The 22466-nt window shown below is 37.1% G+C and overlaps 1 protein-coding gene across 2 annotated transcripts in view; it reads right to left on the bottom strand.

Annotated features, from left to right (window-relative positions):
* Window positions 1-13110: 13110 nt before the first annotated feature.
* PAPOLA (poly(A) polymerase alpha) overlaps window positions 13111-22466 on the bottom strand; it is an 81635-nt gene continuing 72279 nt past the window's right edge. For both annotated transcript variants that reach the window (XM_034768014.1, XM_034768013.1), the window contains exons 20-22: window positions 19724-19786; window positions 18044-18121; window positions 13111-15301 (exon numbers count right to left, since the gene is read on the bottom strand). In XM_034768014.1, the coding sequence (XP_034623905.1) occupies window positions 15206-15301; window positions 18044-18121; window positions 19724-19786 (237 nt within the window). In that variant the 3' untranslated portion in view covers window positions 13111-15205. The remainder of the gene's footprint in view (window positions 15302-18043; window positions 18122-19723; window positions 19787-22466) is intronic.

Here is a 22466-nt window from a genome sequence, read left to right on the forward strand (position 1 = left end):
GAGACAACTGTGCATGTAACAAGCGAATCATGAAGATGACCACACCTCAGCACAAAAGGAAGGCCCCAGTGCTGGGACAGGAAGAGGGAGCTGCAGGTGAGTGCTGAGGTGCATGTTTAAGAGTATCACACAGCTCCTGCCCACATGATGCTCAGCTCTGGCCCATGTTAATGTCTTGTCACCTTGGCTAAACATTAAAAAAACATTTAAAAGAAAAGAAAAAACATTTTAAAAGAAAAGTCTTATGCATATGCAAAATGGATTCAAATACTTTCAGATTACACCATAGAAAAGCTGTGGCCTAGTTTTTGAAATACACATTTCACTTTATGTTGCACACAGCTGGGTTTATATTGGCACTCACACTACTATGCAAAATGCAGTATCTTGTGTTCATAATGACTCTTTATAAAATGCCAGGAAGGCACCTGTCTTCTTTTAAGTCTATATCATGACAAATAAAAAGCATGTATTAATGGTCAACTTCCAGCTCTGATCATAGCCTAAGACGATATATGCCAGCTAGGTCTGAAAGAGTGTCTGTTATTTTTATTAGAACTTTTGTACACAAGTTCAATGGATAAGTGGCTGAAAAAGGAAAGTGTAAAGACGCTGGAATCAGCTAGTGTTTCCTCAAGTCCACACTGTGGAAAATCTAAGTCTAATGATCATGATGGTCCTGGAAAGTCACTTACAAAGAAAAGAAAATATGACGATTATATAAAATATGGCTTTACATGCATTGGTGATCAAGAACATCCAAAACTACTGTGTATGATTTGTGGTGACGTTCTAGCAAACAGCAGCCTCAAACCTTCTCTACTTCGGCGCCATTTAGAAACTAGGCATCCTACACAACTCGACAAGCCTGTTGATTTTTTTCAAGCGAAAATTAGCTGAGAAGAAAAGTGACATTACCAGTTTTATATCCAAAGCAAGTACTGATAATGAAAATGCACTTAAAGCATCATACCGCGTGAGCTACCAAGTAGCAAAAGCATCGGAAGCCCATACCATAGCAGAGAGCTTGATTGGTCCATGTATAAAAGACGTAGTTCATTGCATGCTCGGAGAAAAGGCTGCAAAAAGGATTGACATGGTACATTTGTCCAAAAATACGTTGTCACGAAGAATTAATGACATGTCAAATAATGTAGAGACCACAATTGTACATAGAGTGAAAAATAGTCCATATTATGCTATACAGTTGGATGAATCAACTGATGTAGCTAATCTAGCTATTTTGCTACTGTTTGTACGTTATGTGAATGAAGGTATGGTTGAAGACGACTTCTTGTTTTGCCGACCATTGGAAGAACGTACAACTAGAGAAGATATCTTCAATCTGACTAATGCATATTTTCAAGAAAAGGAAATAGATTGGTCTCGTTGCCTAGGCATTTGCACTGATGGGGCCACATCAATGACGGGGAAGTATATTGGATTTGTAGCTTGAACAAAAAAGGTTGCATCAAAAGTCTCTTGGACTCATTGCAGCATCCATAGACAAGCCCTTGCAACAAAACGCATGCCAGAGGGACTGAAGAAAGTGCTGGACAATGTAGTGAAAATGGTGAATTTCATAAAATCATGGCCAACAAATTCCAGAATATTTCACATACTTTGTGACAAAATGGGTAGTATACACGTCTGTGAGTTGACCCATACTGAAGTTAGATGGCTCTCAAGGGGTAAAATCCTTGAGCGCTTGTTTGAGGTTAGAATGGAAATCCTAGTTTTTTTTTTCCAACAGCCACCCTTTCCACCCTCCCAGCTGTATGGAAAATAATGTCTGGCTCCAGAGCCTAGCTTATTTAGCAGGTATTTCCTCAAAAATTAATGACCTAAATTTATCTCTTCAAGGCCTCAATATAACAGTTTTCAATGTGCAAGAGCGAGTTGAATCCCTGATAAAGAAGTTGCAGTTCTGGGGAAGTTGTTTGGAAAACAATCAAACTGAGTGTTTCAGTAATCTTCATGACTTCCTAGCAGAACATAAACTTCAGTTGGATCAGTGCACTAAAACCAATATAACTGCACACCTAAAAGGACTTTGCACAACTTTCAGGGAATACTTTCCAGCTATGTCAGGCGATGACTGAATTCGCAACCCTTTTGATGATACCACTTTCTCAACACAGACATTAAACACCAAGGAAAAAGTCTCTAAGGTGCCACAAGTACTCCTGTTCTTTTTGCGGATACAGACTAACACGGCTGCTACTCTGAAACAAGGAAAAAGAGAAATTGATTGAGATCTCCTGTAATTACGAACTGAAAAGGAGTTTCAGAAATCTATCATTGATCAACTTTTGGCTGAGTTTAAGAAACGAGTACCCTTTCTGGCAGAAAAAGCTGCTGCAGTTTTGTTACCATTTTCAACAACATACTTCTGTGAGAAAGCATTTTCCTCGTATGCACATCTGAAAACCAAATACAGAAACAGACTTGATGCCGAACCAGACCTGAGACTTCATCTTTCTCCAGTGGTTCCAGACTTCCAAGAGCTATGCAGAGCAAAGCAAGCGAATCCATCACACTGAGGAAATTTAAACTTAAATCCCTGGAAATATTCATTTTTAGGAGGGGGTTCACGAGATGTCACAATTTAGTGAAAGGGGTTCGCGGGCTGTTAAAGTTTGGGAACCACTGTTATAGACTAACACCTTATAGACTGTTAGTCTATAAGGTGCCACAGGACTTTTGTCACTTTTTACAGATCCAGACTAACAGGGCTACCCCTCTGATACTTGATACCAGAAATAGCTGTATTTCATTAATGATTATTTATGTATATATAAATGATATATAATGTATGTATATATGTGTGTGTGTGTGTGTGTATATACACACACACACACACACACATATACACACACACACACACATATATATTGCCAAGTATCAAAACAAAAGAAGTCTGTCATCTTCTAAAAATGGAGAAGATAGTGTACAATCCTGATGTAAGGCAGCAACTGCTTGTGCAGTGTTATCTAATGTTCATTAAAGGAATCTCGCTGTGATCACACTATAACTGACACACTCATGTTTAATAAAATAAGCAACCTCAGGGCAGCTCTGGGACAAAGTCCCTGCCCTCAGGCCATGACCTGCTTCCTGGACCAAGGAAGGAACAGGATAGGGGAGAGGAGATGGGACAGGATTGGTTGCAGGCAGCAACTAAGCAGCTTCTCTTACCAACTGTCACTGAACTCTCCTTTCTCATTGCCGCAATGCTTTACAGTGGCCTAACAGCCCAGATGTTAGCCAGTTTCCAGGTTATATTCCCTGCGTAGATCAGTGGGCATAAAAGCAATAACCAGAAGCTTTGTGGGGTTAATATAACAAGGTGCCTGGAAATTCCTGGGTAAAAGATGTAAGTAAAAAAAATGCATTTAATTCTACAATACTTACAAAAGCCTGCTTTAAAAGGGAACATGAGGAGACAGGAGATGTTAACAATTAGCTATAATCTAATAAAGGGTCTTTTGACATTGATGCAGGGAGTGTGAATTTTATGTTGATCAATTAGGCTAACTGTCTTGGTTAACCATTTTACTGATAACAAGAACAGTCAGGGTCAAAGCCTACAATGAGGGATATATAAAATATAATACCCCCCCACCTCCAAAAAAAACTATTATGCTACAAGGACTCCCAAAAAGGAAGGATAAGATGAGGACTTTTAAGAAGGGCAGTGTGCTATAAAGGTGGTAGAGTAAAGATACTGCTTTAGTTTCATTTCGTAGTGAGCCATCATTCTGCTAAACGGGATGTGCTCTTTTTATAACTAACATATGACAAGGTCTGCCCAGTACAGAATTAGATACAGAACAAGAAAATTTCATATGTAAAACATCTGTTTAAACAACTATAGTCATCTTACATGGGCCTTCATCTTCCTATTTATTTCCCCCATTCCCAATTACTGCTAATCCAATTCCTGACTCAGATTATATTTAAATTGCAGTATCTCTCTTTTCTGCATTCAGTAAAGACAATAATCAGAAACAGAAGGGAGACTGTGCTGTCAAAAAACAGAATGCATCAAAACAAGAACGGTTTGCTCTTCCATTATAGTTGGTATATAAACTGGGTAAAACATGTGGGGTTGTTTTTTAACAGAGGCTAGAAACAGCAAGGATTCACAGAGCTCTACATGATTAAGAGCTACATTCATTGCCAGCATTTGGACCACAGAAATTTGCTGATATGACTTTTCCCAATATGAACGACTGGTCATTGGCTGTAACAATCCAGGGGATATAAAAGATCTAGTGGTTAGAAATTAGGAGTAAGTGATCACTTATATTTTCAGCTCTACTGCTGAATCACTGGGTGACCTTGGGCAGGACATAACCTCTATCTTTATTTACCCATCTAATATATGCGTCTACTACTATATTTATTTAGCTCATAGGGGTGTCATGAGACTTAATATCTGCTCAAAGCTTTGAGATCACCAGATGAAAGGTGCTTATATAAAATATTGTAAAGACAATGAGAAAAATGGATCAGTGCCAAGGCAGTCAATTGGACAAACGGCTTCTCATATCAGCATTGTCCATATTTCAGTTTCTAATTTATCAGTGGAAATATACATGGCTGTTTAAATAAAAACTCATACATATTCAACTGTGTACAGACCCAGTCACCACAGTTTATAGCTTGAAAATCATTAGAAAGCTTTAAGAGAACTGTTAGCAAGACATATATTGTACCTTGAGTCCTAGCCATAAATAGTCCATCTTACAGTTTGTACACACTAAGGGGAAATTTCCTATGGCAGCTACCAGCATGTACGTGGGGTTTAAGTAAAGATTTTTTTTATATACTGTAATATTTGATCAATGAGCACTGGAATTGCTTTCCCTTGACTGTTTTATGGGCAAGAGCTTGAATTTAGTATCTGCCAAGCACATCACCAATGCCTAAATAAATAAGAATCTTTTACTTCTCCGAGGATACCCATGTCTTAGTATTGAGACTACAGGCATTAATCTTTTACCAAAGGACTGGAGGGAGGAACTCCTTTCAGTGCCTTAATGGGCTGGAGGGATCACTGATTAATGGAAGACCATCTCCTATGCTTCTCCCCCAATTTGGTGATGGGTAACCATAACTGATTAAACAGCATTCAAAGCCCCGCTGGTACTGTAATCCAAAATGCAGGCCATAAAATAGGTGAATCTCATGCCTGAACAGATGTAATATGGTTCTGCCCTCTCAGTCCTTACCAGAAATAGCCTCATGCCTCACTACTATAGATAGGGCTGGTTCAGCCAAAGGTGCCAAAACTGCAGCTGCAGGGGTCCTCCCATTTCTGGTATGATCACTGCTCATGCTCCCGTGGTACATGGGGCTAAGCATGAGCTACTTTTTACCCAATTCCAATGAGCTCTATAACATGGAAGTAGTCCCACTCACAACAGTGGTAAGATGATCTGTTGATAGCAACGTATTTCCTTGTTTCTTCATTGCTGTCTTTTGTAAAATAAATACGTAGCTTTTTGTCCACAGATTTCAAAGTGCTCTACAACGTAGTCAAAGATGATATTTATGGTACAGATAGGGAAACTGAAGTGCGGTCAGGTTAAGAGCCTGAAAATGTAATAGCAATTTTTTTAAAAAATCTGCTATGTAGTTGTGCTCCAGAACTAAACTTTTCCCAAAATTAAAGCAGTTACCGTACAAATGTGAACCATGTCCAGTAACACCTGCCTGAGGGCTTGTCTACACTTAAACCGCTATAGTGGCACAGCTGAATCGCTGTAGCACTTCAGCGTAGACAGTACCACGCCAACTGGAGAGATTCTCCCATCAGCGTAAGTAATCCACCTCCCCAACAGACAGTAACTGGGTCATCAAAAGAATTCTTCCACCATTCTGCTGTCTACACTGGGAATTAGGTTGGTATTGCTACGTCTCTCAAGGGCATGGATTTTTCACACCCAAGACACATAGCTATATTGATGTAAATTACCAGTGTAGACCAGGCCTGAGTCTGCAGACAGCATGACACTTCAGCATTAAAACTCACTGGTTTTTGGACTGAGTTTTGCTTCTGCCTAGTCCTTTGGGGTAGGTCAACACAGCAAAGAAACCCCCCTAGCTGGCACGGGCCAGCTGACTCAGGCTCAGGGACCCTGTAGGGTGGGAGGGTCCCACGCCTGGAAGTCTACACAGCAATGAAACAACCCTGTACCTTAGCCAGAGTCAACAGGCACAGGCCAGCCACAGGTTTTTCTTTGCTGTGTAGACATACCCCCAAGAGCCTAGATCAACATGACACCAAGCAAAAGTTTTGTACTAATGGGAAGACATCCTCACTGCAGTCACTTACCAGACACTGCCCAAACTTCAGTATTTTTGACTTTCAGGAAAGCTACATTTACTTGACAACCAAGACAACATTCTACTCCCTTCAGCCCCCCACCATCCTCTTCAGTCTACAGAGTATACTTTGTAAATAGAAACTTGTCCTAATAAAGTGTGGCATAAAATAATTCCCCATCCATCCCTGTAAGGTCAGACCGATACCTTAAGAACAAAGCATCACCAAAAAGGAAATCTTAGATCCATCTGGGTGTTCATGGAGCTGGAAGAGTGGATTCACTATCTGGAATACAGCAGAAAGCCCTGCCTCCAGTACATTGAAAACTGTATGTCTCACCATGTAATACGTCTACAGAAGCATGATAGTTGTATACTCCAAATTAATTCTGAGAAGTACAATTAGTGTATTGTACCATGCCAAAATCCCCACACTTTTATACATTGATGAAAACATGAGGAAAAACCTGCTTAGATGTGGTTTCACAATATAAAAAAAATCTATATTATTTTATTACAGCAGCACCCCCAGTAAGGCTGAAATTTAAGATTACAGATACACAAAAGGAAGGAATACAACATCAGACTAAACAATTCAGGTGGTAATTGACTATAGTGGTAACTAAAAATTAACTAGTGTTATTTATCTAAAGAACTCTAGCTTAACTTCAAGATCTCACCTGAAAGGCGAAAACAGCCATGAGATACGGCTGAGCTGTGATTTAACGAACACCAAGGTAAAGCAGTACTGAATTGGCCAATCTCAGTTTTTATCTTCTCTGGGAGGATGTACCTATTATTCATATACCAGATGACACACACCTGAATTTACAGATACAAAACCAGGTAAATCTAAGACTACAGAGCCCCTACTGGTGTGTATTACATGTACAGTAGGGTTCAAATAATAATTTTACAGCATCTTCCTTATGAAGATTCTCAAAATGCTTCACAAATATTAGACCTCAACATTCTTGTGAGGAAGGTCTGAAACATTATTCTCATTTTACTGATGGAGAAACTGAGGAAAAAGATCAAGTGACCCAGTCAAGCTTATATGTTCATGCCCATCTCTGGACTAGATTTCCCCCCCCCCCCAAATCTCCTGATGCAGTGTTGTGCACTGATCATTAGAAAATGCTGCTTCCCAGTGAAAGTAGGGAATCCAAAGAAATGTTTAAATTTTGATAGTACACATACATTTTAAGTCACTTTTGCCCCCAGATGTAAGGCATGGCATAGCATGGCATCCAACATATTTTGAACCCTGAAACAAAAATTTAACTTTTATTCACACAGAATTTGAACAATCAGCTACTTCTGAAGAGACTACACACATTTCTATAGACAAGACTGCATAAGAGGAAAGTTACACTGTGCAAAGAAAAGCTGACGCAGCTGAGAAATGTACAGAATTTTTGCTAAAACACTGACAATTAGTTGACTACCCCATAGATAAAATTAAACACTTAACAAAATGTATCAATATAAATTATAGAAATTAAAAGTTACCCATATTTGGATATCAAGAGGTTTGAGTCCAGATTCTAAGTTTTAGCATCTACTATATGTATGACTAAATGAAACAAATAATGTGACAGAACCTAAATTAACACACAAAAACATAAGTTATAAACAAATAAGTAAATAAATTCCTCACTTTACATAAATAACCCCAAACTAGAAACTTATTTTTGAGAAAATACTCAATTTAATGTTAATCTTTTAATGATTGTTGGGCCAGACAGTAAAAGCAACTGTGCGCTGTGGCTGTAAAGACTCAAACTGTGAATTTCATGCATCATTATTTTTTTTAAATACACCCCACAGTAATCAAATCAAAGTATTTTCACTGCTCAAAAAGAAACCAATGGTGAGGAGACCAAACTTGCTGTTTAGACTTTATCTGCAAAAGGGAGAACATCTGGTGCACTTCTGGCTAGACAGGTTTTAGGGGCAACAACACTGGAGAATACAACGCAGATCCCAGATCTCCAAAGGACGGATAAGCGTACAAATGAGAATCATATAGCCACAATAGAAAAAATTCCTTGCGTTTCTTTAGTCTTATAGCAGGTGATTGGTAGAACCTCAGTAAGTAAAGCTCAGATTCTTGGGATTCAAACCTGTTTTCACATGCTCAAAGATTTCTGAAATGTTTTCTTGGAGCTAAGACTTCACATGATTGATCCTAGCCAAGATGTAAAATACAGAAACTTAAGAACGAAATCCTTTCAGCCATATTGAACAATTGCAAAAAGGAATTCATTGGGATTTTTCTGAGGACTAAAGAGAAAAATTTAAATTTTCTTGTTTGCCAGCCTATAAATCAAAAAAAGTACATGCTTCAAACTTTACGTGCACACAGTCCTTTTGTAGAAATCGTAACTGTTAGCGGGTTAGGAAGAAGTGTACAAGGATGTAATTGCAAAAAATCACTTCTGGGCATGCTTAGTAGGAATCTAGTTTTTTTTTTTTTTTTTTTTTTTTTAAAGCAGACTACTAAATCTTTGCCCCCCTTTGTGCGATCATAATGTATATTTTCCAAGTCAGGGCTAGGCTCGCCTGTTAGGATAACATTAGAATACTTCTGTCTTATGTTATTTGTGCCATTCTGTCTCAAAGAATGAGTTTCCACCGCTCAAAGTAGGTTAGCACAAAAACCGGAAGAACATAAAGACGCTCCCTCCTGCAAACAAAAAAGACAACACGCTAAATGAGATTGGAAGTGGGTATAATAACCCTTGACTAATTATTCCTGAAAATAAGGAAAGTAGATTTCTCCTCAGATGGTTACAACTAATATATACTGTAAAAATGTTCCTAGCAGAGACACTGCTTCTAGTAGTCAGAATAATTTGATCACGAATGAACACAAAGCCTGTGCCCTCCTCAGAGTGAAGATTAAGAACAGCTAGAAATACCATTAGTACACAAACATAAGGCTGCACAAACATGGACAAACTACCAAATGTTACATCAGTCTTGCCATTCTTATATTGTGATGGATTAAAATTATTCACAATAAACTGTGGCTAAGACACTGAGCACATCCATCCATCATTCTAGGCTACTCTTATTCCAACCATGTCATCGAGTTGAATCAAGCTTATGACACATCTCGGCAGGGAGATTCCTAAGGAAGCTAATATCTAGATTGAGTACATGAATAATGCATTTTTCCATAAAAGCCCAAAATGTTGGCTTAAGCCTTAACAAGGGAACAGAGTTTTACTTCACTGAACAGGACCAAAATGGAAAATTCTTAAAGTCCTAACAGAGCAACCTCAAAAAAATTTCAGGATTGTACATTTAAAATGGCATGTATGTCATATTTGAAACTAAATTTTCTCTCATGCCATTAAATAAAAACCAGTGTGTGAAAAATAGCCCAAATTAAAATGGATGCCAGAAAGTTAAAAGCTTGATAGAAATCCTGTAGTATAGCTGAAGATTCTTCTCTCCTCGTGCACCTAACAGTCTTGGCACAGTGTCCAGGCATGGCCGGCTCGCTGCTGGGGGCAGCATTCTTGGCTGTGAAGGTAGAGCATGCCCTCTGTCACTCATGAGGAGCAGTCCCATCCAACTGTCTCTTTTCAACAACTTTATCATCAATCTCTTTATTAACAGCTCCACTGCAGACTGAGAACATAAACAAGGACCAATGCTCATGCCATATTTCTGGAAGGCAAAGAGTACCAGGCACCATGCAATGTGCAAGTTTGTAAAGAGGGTATTTGAAGCAGAAGAAACTGAATCCATAAAAAACTGCTTTTGTTTAATGTATTAAAAATATACATTTTATCATGCCGAAGGTCTTAATTTAGGAGCAATCTAAAATTGACTGATTTTGAAAAAAAAAAATCAATTAAAGAATATTCCTCAACTTCAAACTCCAGAAACTTCCCTCAATTGATTTCATTTTGCAGCTCAAATTGAACTGTCATATTAGTCAGGGCTACATGATCTAATATACCTTTCAACTTTAATAATTCACCATTCATGCAAAGAAAGTATTTTATGTTTTAAATGCCTTAGGACTGCATATTATTACTATAGAAGCAAACTTATACCATAATATGAAGATAATTGTTTTCAGTGAACTCTAATAAATCTGTGTATCAATTAAAACAATTGAAGATTTTTTGAACTACATAAAATGTGACCCAGAGTAGCCTTATCAGGAAAATTTATTTTTAAAAGGACAAACGTAAAATGTATTCATAAAATGAGAATTGCTAGCTTGTAAATAAGACATACAAATTAGAGGAAAGAGGCAAATAAGATATGCTAGCTTGTGAGATGTCCAGTGTCTGTATGGGTCACTGGAATTATGGGGCTGTTTAAATGTACTGGCTATTTTTCTATGTTAAAAAAAAATATTCAGCTTACTTAGCCAACTAAGTCTGAATTTTTACCATCATACATTAATAGCATTTTGCTTTATTATTCTTTTCCATTACAGCTGAAAGTCTCATCTGGGTACAAAGTCTTATTTAAAACAGTAATTTACTGGAACACTGAGTTTGAGAATATCTGCATATACCATTAAGCACAGTTTTTTCATCCATCAAGAGGTGGTTTTATTTGAATTAGTTCTCTCATTCAATATCTTTAAAAGCTTATTTTGTTAGTTTTTCATTAAAACACATGTAGGAGCTTCTTACTTGCACTTAGATGAATTAGAAACATTTGACTACAATATTAGACTTATGTATATACAGACATGCAGAATAATTTTAGTGAATGTGACTTGACCCAATTCTCTAGATGTGAAACCTCCACCCCACCCAAAAAACTGCATTATAGAATATAGTGAAAATAGAATATGACTAAACTTTATTAAAAAACCATTAGTTTAAATATCCAAACAAACAGATGGGACATTCAGCAGTAGTTCACTGTATTGTTTTTTAAATAATAATGCATGCTCTCTGAAGTTTGATATCAAAGTTAACATTTTTTGGTGATGACAGTGGCAGATGTTTGATGTTTATAGATATTTCAAATATTAGTTTGAACCTTGTACACACATGAAATTGCATCTGTCTCTATCAACAAATCCATGCTTTATTTTTAGTGAACAGTTAAAAAAATATTTAAAGATGATTAAATAAAAAATGGTTACTACTGCTATGTTCTATAGCATGAACATTGGGATCTTTGAAAACATGCACCTATAGGGCGTATTCTTTATTATTTTTATGGAAGAGTGTAGAAGTGGAGATTTACTTAATTCCATGACTTCCAATGAATTGTTTGTTCACCTATAGTAATGGTCACAAGATGCTTTTCAAGTGGACAACTCCAAGGAATTAAAATGATTAAGCTGTAGTGACCATTTGAACATATGAGAATTCTTTTATAAGTAGTCACATATTTTCCAAGAATGTAAAGGGAAGAAAATAAACTAAAGGAACAAATATTTACATACCAAAAAGCTATTTTCCTTTCACTGTTAAATTTAGTTGGGATTTGAGTATGGACAAGTGTAGCTTTTACTGTGTACTTTCTCACAAGTTTGTTTTGTTATTTCAGCTGTAGAACTGTTTAGCCTTTTTTTTTTTATTTAAACATAGCACTTACAATGAAGCACAAGAACAGTTAGATTTTTCAGGGTACATTTAGTTATTTTCTTTTTATATTCCGATTACTACTTAAAGCTACTGTTCACTTACCACCAGAGGCAATGCTTTGCAGCTCTTGGAGGAGCAAAAGGTGTGATAAGAAATAGTGTAAAATAGGGGTCTAGAGCACTCACTGATCCACAATATAAAAACAAAATTTTAGCCAACAATCACTAGTTCAGTGAAGCCTAACTCAAACTAACATACCCAAAAGTATACTAGCTGTGGAAATTAGGAGCTATTTTTATTAAAAGCACAGTAGTAAAAAATTTAAGTCAAATTTAGGTCACATTTCTAAGTGTTTGCTGGATTGGGCCCGCAAGCTAATAAGATCAATCAAGTGATGCACAGCTACTGGCACCTTTTGAATTTGTAGTTTCAGTGCATGCTGGAGTCAGTGGAAGAAAAACAAGAGAAACAGTGCCATCTGCTGATCATTTATATAATGAACTGCTTCCAAGACAGGAAGCATGGTGAGTTTTACAGAGTATACCATGACTGTTTCAATTAATATTTTTACTTACAGCAGTGATGGGCAACCTGTAGCGCCCATCAGCGTGCTGGCCGCCGCTTCCTACAGCTCTCATTGGCCAGGAACAGTGAACGGCAGCCACTGGGAGCTGCGGGGGGCCATGCCAGGGGATGGTCAACATCAGTAAAATGTCTCGTGGCCTGCAATCAGGATTACCCTGATGGACCGCATGTGGCCTGTAGGCTGCAGGTTGCCCACCACTGCCTTAGAGGATAAAAAGTTAGATCAAGCTTTTAAAAAAAAAAAAAAAAAAATAGTCTACATAAACTGATTATATATGCTATTTTTCTAGCTTTGCCTACTCCAGTCTTTAAGATTTTGAGGCAGGCACCCAAGTCAGGGAACAAGAACAGGCTGCTATTCAAATGGATTTGTTCTTTTTAAAACTAAGCAACGACAGAAAATAGCAATTTACATTTTTCTTCTAAAAACAGACTAAAATTTAGCATGCTGCTAAATGCCATTTTTTAAATCCAGACAATTTAAAAGTGCATTGTTCTTTTCAGGCAGCACTGCATTCTATATCAGCAGAAACAATTAAGTAATTTAACTGACAAGTCTGGAATAAAAACAAACAGGAAAAGCAATTTTGGACATTTGAAGAAAATCAGGCAAATGTGGGATTGTGCTGTTTTTTATTGTGTTTTCAATGGAGAAATACATCATCTGTTTACAAAATAGCTCTTGAAAAATACAAGGAGTACAGATACTATAAAACAAAGCAAACTCCAGTCATGAGACACTACGTACATCATGCGAAAGCAACAGTCTGATCTCCAGGTTATGAAAACTAGAATTAAAAAGTCACTATACAGAAAGATTCCAAGTTCCCAGCTTGGCAAAACTTGGGTGCAGTTACATGAAATGTTTAATAAAATGAAAAAAAGATTTCCCAATGTGTAAACAAAATGACAAAACTAAATTTGTGCCTGGCAATTTCGATCTAAACTCCATACTACACAAAATACACAGACACCTTGTACACTTCAATTGTTAGTATAACCTTTTTTGAGGTGGATGACAGCAGGCTGCACAGGGCAAGGGAAAGAGAAATATTGTATACTAGACATCTTAGACAAATGGCAAAAAGAAAAACCTCAATTACTGCACAGCCTAAGAAAAAAAGTAAGCTACACTCTGACTTTGGAAAATTAATTTAGAAGGATATGGGGAGAGAGAGTGTAAGTAATTTAATTTTAACATGAAAGAAGCACATGTAATAGGATGGTGCACAATGGGAGGAGGAAATTCATAAAACATGCTAATCAGAAAGTATGGGAAGGATGATTTTTACCATCCCAGTTATTTCAGACTAAGTAATAATAACAAAGTTTGTTATCTACATCCGGTATTATCACCAACATCCCTCATGTTTCCTAAACACTGATGTTCTGCTGCTTAATCATGAGAGATTCAGTTCTTTTAAAGAAAAGCTTTGCTGCTAATCCTTTTTTGCTAGGACTACAGAACAAAAAGTAGGAGGAGTAAAGAGAGCTTGCTAGATGTCAAGTGCTTTCTAGAAATATGATTGTTAAAAATTCAGTGTTGTTCAGTATGTAAAACTACTATTTTTGATAAGCCATCTAGAAATAAAAAAAGATTAAAATCGTTGGGGAATTTTTTTTTGCCTTTATATTTAAAATTTGAAATGTTTTAATGCAGACAGGACTTTTATGGAGTGTACAAAAATTATCTTATATTTAGTGGTCAAAAGGCCATCAAGACAGGTGTTATGCTTCACAGGCACAGTTTATTCACTCTGAAGTTTTAGCCACAGGACAAAATTTGGTTTTTGTGCCTTTGGGCCCCAAAGTATTGGGTTTATCTAATATCATGAGTTTAGGTTCTTAAAAAAACAAAAAACAAAACAAAAACATTTGTTTTTGATCTTTGTCCTATTTTGTGCATACAAGCTGCAAAAAACATTAAACACAAAAGCTTTTTCCAAGAAATATGGCAAGGGGATCAGCAAGGGAGTAAGGAGTTTGATTAGGTCAAAGGAAAGTGTATTTGCTGTTTGATCGCTGATCTGTATGCACCATAAAATAATCCTATAAATAAAAATAGATCACATCTTAATCATGTCCCATCAAATACCAAATGCTTCCCAATTATTTTCTCAACATATGTCATATAACCTCAAGATTTGACATTTTATTTTAAAGGTTTACTGCTGCTTGATGGTAATTTAACTAGATATACTGTACACTTTGTCTTCAATGCACAGTATATCATAGAATGTTATCCAATTCGCAGATTACTAGTACTGAAGAATCTCTTCAATAAAAATGAAAGAATATCAGTTGAATATCTAAAATTAGTCATACTCCAATAAAAAAAGGTACATAAAAGTGCATTCAAGGGATTCTTATGCCAGTTTTAGCTCAAAATTTTTAAACAATGCATCAAACATAAATCCAATCAGAATGTCAATTATGGCTACAAATAGTGTTCATGTTTGTTTTTAAAGGCAGTAATCCTTCGAAATATTTAATGCAACTGTTGCTAACACATTAAAAGTACTCCTGGCTTCACATACTAACCTGGACTTCCAAAGAGGTGGTGATTACAGCCCAGTCAGGGAAGTGCACAAAATATACCTAAATCCATTTGCAGTCATGTTCTAGTCTTGCACCCTCCATTCTCCTTTTTTAGCATTAGAAGACAACAGGTTGAGTTGGCAGATATTGTTTATGGACCCCTGAGGTTGTTTTTACCGATTCAATCTCAGTTTTATTGAATTCTTGATAACAGGAATAGGATTTGCAGGGAGAGCAGGGATATCTGAAAGGTCTGTACTGGGTGTTTTCTGACATGAAAGAGGAAAAAGGAAAAATGTTACATGTATTTTAAATTCTCCAAAAATATTAGTTTAACAAGAAGCAAATATCTGAGCACCAGGTTTTAAAGATTAATGTTGTAATATATTTTGATAAGAGTATTCAGAAATATGTACCAAAAATAACGTAAATTACAACTTTTAGCCAATGTGATAGTTAAGGAAAGAATGTTTATAATAGTCCCTCTCATAGCATGCATTTAGTTTTCTACAAGTTGATGAAATAGGAAAAATAGAGCTCAACAATAACACTTGAAAAATTCCCACACATAGGTTTATTGCACAAGTCCTACAAATGCTATCTGAATTTTCATTCTTCTTTAGGATGATTTTAAACTATTTGATATCTGAGATCCCGTCTTGTGGAGGCGCAACGAAGTACAACTGTAACCTATTTATCATAATTTCCTATTTCAGAAATAGGAATCTACACAGCTGATACTGATAAAGTTACAGGATTTTGTAGTTTGTTCATGAAACCAAACTAAACGGCACACTTGAAAAATGCTCATACTGCAAGTAAGAATTTAAAAACGGTTTACATCTAAAAATTCTAATTGATTATATTGTGTCCATATTTAAAAGATTTGACAAAAAGTTTGTGCTACCAACAACTGCCTAACATCAGTTAGGCTTTCCATATTAAAGAACTGCAAATAGTATACTACTGTTTGATGGCAATAAGAAAATTTCTAACGCTCAAAACTGGACTCAGAGAAAAAATGAACCAAGTTGGCTTCTCCTCATTTGTGGGAAAAAAAATGAAAAATATTAAAGAAAGTTACTTTACAGCACAACTCATTAGTATAAAACAAAACAAGGGAGCAAAACAAAGAACACGGGACTCCAAAGATTTATTATGAACAAAAAGGATACAAATTACCAATATGCTTAAGAAACCCTTTATTTTCTATACTTAATTGTCAAATTTTTATTTAAAATAATTTTCAGTTGCCCCTCTCCTGACCATATCACTTTAGACATCATGGTGATCAAATTATTTTGTACTGCCTTTCAGAATTTATTAGGAAAGTTTATTTCTTATATGTACGGATGGTCAAAATTCACACAAGCTTTTTCATGCACAGGGAAAAACAGTGCACAGTACGATGACTACTGTGTTTACTGACCTTCCCCTATAAATGAACTGAGGTAATAGTGATGGATATGGCAGTGAGTGTAACAGAAACAGAACTCAGACAGTACACAATAGCGGGTTGTATCTTTATTCACTTCAAACATTTTCTTGTGCTTTTCCCTCAGTTTACTCCTATGTTCTGGCTCCTGGTAGCCAAACTTTCTAGAGCTTTTGAATTATTGACAGGAATAAGCAGGAGCACGCTTCTATGACTTACTCTGTGCAAAGCAGATAAAACTGGGAAATATGGTGACAGATGCAGCAAGACCTAGATCAGTGGTGGGAAACCTATGGCCCGCAGCCCGCCAGGGTAATCTGCTGGTGAGCTGCGAGACAGTTTGTTCACATTGATCATCCGCAGACACAGCGGCCCACAGCTCCCAGTGGCCGTGGTTTGCCATTCCCAGCCAATGGGAGATGCGGGAAGCGGCGGCCAGCATGTGACTGCAGCTCACGCTGCTTCCTGCAGGTCTTATTGGCCACAAACCACGGCCACTGGATGCTACGGATAGCCGTGCCTGCGGATTGTCAACGTGAACAAACTGTCTCTCAGCCCACCAGCGGATTACTTTGATGGGCCGCAGGTTGCCCACTACAGACCTAGATACAGCCCACCAGAATTCTGCAACATCCAAACTGCATCTCTGCCATGATTGCAACAAATCATTTTCTGAGATGTCAGAACTACAGAAACTTAATAAAGAACATAGGTCTTGGACAACTGAAAACTTTCGTTTATTTCAATATTTGTTACTAAGTGAGCTATAAAGATGCTGATTTCTGTGAAGCAAACCATTTTATCTTTTTTTGCTGAGCATCTGCAATACATAAAACCTAGTTTGTCACAAATTATGTAGGTGCCAAGATTGTTTGTTTACTGCTTACCCCATTTCAAATCAAGTTAAGTGACCTATGCAGCAGCACAGCTATTTAAAAAAGTACATGTCTACAAGAGGTTTGCCATGGTGCAGCTACATTAATGGAGTAACAATAGTGCATTAAAACCCCAGTGTAGACTAAGCCTTGTTTTAGAACTGAAATTCCGTATTATTTGTAAACAAAGGAAAAACTTAATTATGATGCTAGATAACTGTATAGTTGAAGACTCATTCTTTTCAGGGTATCTATTGAGAAGCAACATGGTAGAACATGTGAAGTTCTCTTTTTAACATATAGTTGAGAGCCTTAAGCAGCTATCTCTGAATAGCAATTTGTTAACTGACTTGTTTGGTTTTAAAACAGAAGTCCTCCCCCTCTTAGATTACATCATAAAGGGCAGAACAAAGAAAAAAAAGTGAGCCATACTTTAAGTTGTCAAACACAACTGAGAAAAGATAAGAGTTAGTCCAGCTTTTCTAACAAGCAACACAGGCACTAAGAAATAAAATACATATGTAAGATGTGAATGTTGTGAAGTAAGCACAAGCAACCTGCCATACAGATATCTATATGAAAATATTCCATTATATATTTCTTTGCTGTCATTATTTTTAACATTTGGATTTACTTTAATCTCAGTATTAGGTCATCATGATTAGAATATTCACAATATGACACTTCTTTAATGTCAGTACCTGAGGAGCTTGCAGAGATGCCACTGTCTGAACAGTTTCTGTTTGAGAAGAAATATTTGCTTCTGCATCAAGTTGTTCCTTTGAAAAAAACAAAAATAAAAAAACCAAATGCTCGTATATATCCCTTAGAAGCTACACAAACAACATTCTAAATATAGCCCAATGTATCCCAGAATGAGCTGCACACAGGCAGTCTCCACCAAAACCAGAGTGGCTCTGCACTGGTACAAGTATCTGTCTATGTACATCTCAGTGCAGGATCAGGCATATGTATATTATACAGAAGCAGATAGGACTATCCAGTGCATCACTAAACATTTTTGTACAACAAAAAAATTCATTGGTTACCTATTAGAATGCCCTGTAGCTCGCCTAATTTACATAGTTCCTGATTTGTCACTTACAACTTTTCCAGGAATCTTTCACATTTGGATCCATGTGGGTGGAAATCTTTAAACAAGAAATTATCTCAGCATTTTTTTGGTCCAACTCAAAATAAAGTGTTAAGGATTTTTTTTCCATATTCTATTTAGCATATCATAAAGCTCCTTGATCTGTAAAAAGTACACTATAAGCAAAGGAACATGTAAAGTCACAGCATTTGCCGCAGATTCTATTCTTTGCTCTAGCCCTTTTCCATTGAAGAGAAAACTTTAAAAACATTAACCAAATGTAAAACATGGCAGTATTATCTTCCAAAGTCTGCAAACAGGCTGAAATAATAGCTCTGAGATGCGAAATGTCCGCAATGGGAGAACTTTGAAAAATGGAAATGTTAGTTTCCATTGTAGCAGTAATACCAGTCAATATGCTTTCACCTCAACCCCAAACTATTGTACAAAATTCTAATAATTCCCTATCCACCCTGGTATCTTATGGTACAGCTATATATAGTCAATAAAAATCTTCAGCATGTTAAAAGAGAAAATTGGAGGACAGAATAAATTAATTTCAATTTATCATCAAAACAGGGTCTTCTGTACCAATTATTTAATCCATTAACGACCTTGATTTTTCACTTTAAATGAAGCATCTGAAGAACCTCCGATCTGACGTACAAGACTGCCAATGGAACGCAGGGGCCAAGAAACAGAGTTTAGACCAGTTTACTGTGGATTATATGGGAGCCTGGTTGTAAATCAAGTAAAGCATACATGCCACCTATATTGTCTGTTCCATTTATGATGCAAAACGTTTTAAAAATTCCAACTTGAAGTCACAAATTACACTGTGTACAGCCAGTTGTTGGCACAGAACCATGGAACCAGCTAGTCCTAATACCTAATAGACTAAGCAACACTGGCATCTGAAAGAAAATCAACTTGTACTGCCATGTCAGAATTAAATGGAACAAAATGTAAGAGGGAGCTTTAGGGCTAGGTGGTGCAATGAGTTATTTATATTGCAGTAGCAGAGTTTTCAGTCGTAACTGAAAGGTGTTTGAATTTAACTTAGACTAAAGTGGAATATTAAAAATATAACGCAATTGACAATTAGTGCAATATCAGCATTTGCTTGCAAGCAACCCAGGAGCTTTTAAATGAACACTGCCTTATGGAAGAAGCCTGCACAACACCACCTGCCAACACTAACAGCAATGGCTAGAAATATGCATAGTCTAACTTGTATGGGCAACACAATATATTCCACTCTGTTTAAAAATTTAAGAGTCATATATACCTTAGTTTCCATTTTATCATGATCACTCATATCAAGACAACTAGCATCTTCATTTATTTCATCCTGTTAAAACAAAACCTTTTAGTAAAGTACATTAAAATAGGCAGAAAAATAAAGTGACAAGAAGAAAACTTTTAACGGAACTCAAGATAAACTAGTTTCACAAGCAGAATTTACAAACACCGGTGGTAAAATTGTGTGTTCTTAAAGACAAAGTGTGGAATGTGTTTAGTATGTGTGTTATTGTTTGGTGTATAACAAATGACCTAAGAAATTTTTGGCTTCAAACAATTCTGATTTCACTACTGTTGATTTCGGATTCTGTGACTATCTAGGTCTCCATGTCCCTTCCCGAGAACATCTAGTCCACTCTGTCACACTGAGGCAGGATTATGCACATCTAGACTGCCCCTGACAGATGTTTGTCTAGCCTGCTCTTAAAAACCTGTAATTATGGACATTCCACAACCTCCCTTGGCAACCTGTACCATTCCTGAACTATTCTTATAGCTAGAAAGTTTTTCCTAATATCTCACCTAACTCTTTCTTGCTGTAAATTAAGGCAATTACTTCTTGTCCTACCCTCAATGGACAAGGAGAACAATTAACCACTGTCCTCTTCATGAGGACTTTTTACTTATTTGAAGACTTGTCTCCCCCTCAATCTTGCCTCCTCTAGACTAAACATGCACAATTTTTTCAACCTTTCCTCCTGGGTCATACTTTCTAAACCCTTTGTCACTGTTGTTGTTCTCTAAACTCTCTCAGATTTGTCCACATCTTTCTTCAATTGTGGTGTCCAAAACTGAACACAGTACTCCACTTGAGACCTCACCAGTGCCAACTAGAGCAGAACAATTACCTCCCATGTCTTTCATCTGACACTCCTGTTAATACATCACTGAATGATGTATTGCCCTTTTTGCACTAGCACATTGTTGACTCATGCAATTTGTGATCCACTCTATCCCCAGACCCTTTACTGCAGTATCACTGCCAAACCAGTTATTCCCCACTTTGTATTTGTGCATTTAATTTTTCCTTCCTGGAGTGCAGTACTTCGGACTTGTCTTTATTGAATTTCATCTTGTTGATTTCAGACCAAGTCTCCAATCTGTCAATATCTTTTTGAACTCTAATCCCATCCTCAAAAGTGCTTGTAACCCCTCCGCAGTTTGGTGACTTCTGAAAATGTTATAAGTGTACTCTTCACTCCATCTTCCAAATCGTTAATGAAAATATTGAATAGTACCAGACTCAGAACAGACTCCTGCAAGACACCACTTGAAATGCCTTCCCTGTTTGACAACAAACCATTGATAACTACTCTAAATATAGTTTTTCCTCTTGTGTACCCACCTTACAGAAATTTCATCTAGACCAATGATTCTCAACCACGGGTCCGGGGGTCCCCTGGGGTTTCAAGGGGTCCTCCAAGCAGGGCCAGCGTTAGACTCACTGCAGCTGAAGCTAAAGCCTGAGCAACTTAGCTTCACGGGGGCCCCTGTGGCATAGAGCCTCAGGCAATTGCCGCGCTTGCCTAATGCTGGCCCTGGCTTTTATATGCAGAAAACCAGTTATAGTGGCTCAGATGGGCCGTGGAGTTTTTATAGCATCTTGGGGAGCGTCAGAAAAAGGTTGAGAACCCCTGATCTAGACCACATTTCCTTAGTTTGCTTATGAGAATGTCATGTGGGACTGTGTCAACAGCCTTATTAAAATCAAGATGCATCACATGTACAGCTTCCCCTCCCATCCACTAGGCCAGTAACTGTATTAAAGAAAGAAATTAGGCTGGTTCAGCAAGATTTGTTCTTAACAAATCTATGTTGGCTATTACTTATCACCCGATTATCCTCAAAGTGCTTAGAAATTGATTGTTTAATCATTTGTTCTATCATCTTTCTGGATATGGAAGTTACCATGACTGGTCTGTAATTCCCTGGATCTTCCTTTCTCTTCTTTACAATGTAATCTCCCCCAAACCATCAAGGCTAATGAACACTATACCCCAATGGACAGATATAATTCTCCACTTTCAATGGGGGTACAGAATTTGATCCTAGGCCTGGAAAGTCTCAAGCCATCAGACCTGCAATTTCTGAAGTTCTTTCCAAAGGTCCTGTATAATTAGAATCATGGTAAAGGCAGTCTGGTTAACAGGTAGAGGGAGATAAAACTGCTGTTGATACTTCTTCCTCAAATAAGTAAAATGTTTGAAAAACATTTTCTATAGAATATGTCACATACACCTCTACCTCGATATAACGCTGTCCTCGGGAGCCAAAAAATCTTACCGCGTTATAGGTGAAACCGCGTTATATCGAACTTGCTTTGACCCGCCAGAGTGCGCAGCCGCCCCCCGAGCACTGCTTTACCACGTTATATCCGCATTTGTGTTACAACGGGTTGCGTTATATCGGGGTAGAGGTGTATATAGCATGTTTGAAGGGATAGTATAAGAGATTTATTAGCAATTGCATGGGATGACTTCACTCATAGCTCTGCCACTTGTAGGTAATGGGGACACCACAAACTTATGCAGATACCACCTTTAACATACAAATGTATTCTATTGACAAAATAAATTATTCAGTTACATTTGATGCCCTTTGCCATAGCGTTGAAGCCCCATGCAAAGTTTAAAAAAAAAAACAGACTTTAAAATGGGTGAAATCTTGCATAAAATTATCACATTTAAATTTCTTTTGTCCTTAAATATTTATTCCCTTACACTGAGATT

This window comes from Trachemys scripta, chromosome 4, assembly GCF_013100865.1.
Source record: "Trachemys scripta elegans isolate TJP31775 chromosome 4, CAS_Tse_1.0, whole genome shotgun sequence".
Taxonomy (NCBI): domain Eukaryota; kingdom Metazoa; phylum Chordata; order Testudines; family Emydidae; genus Trachemys; species Trachemys scripta.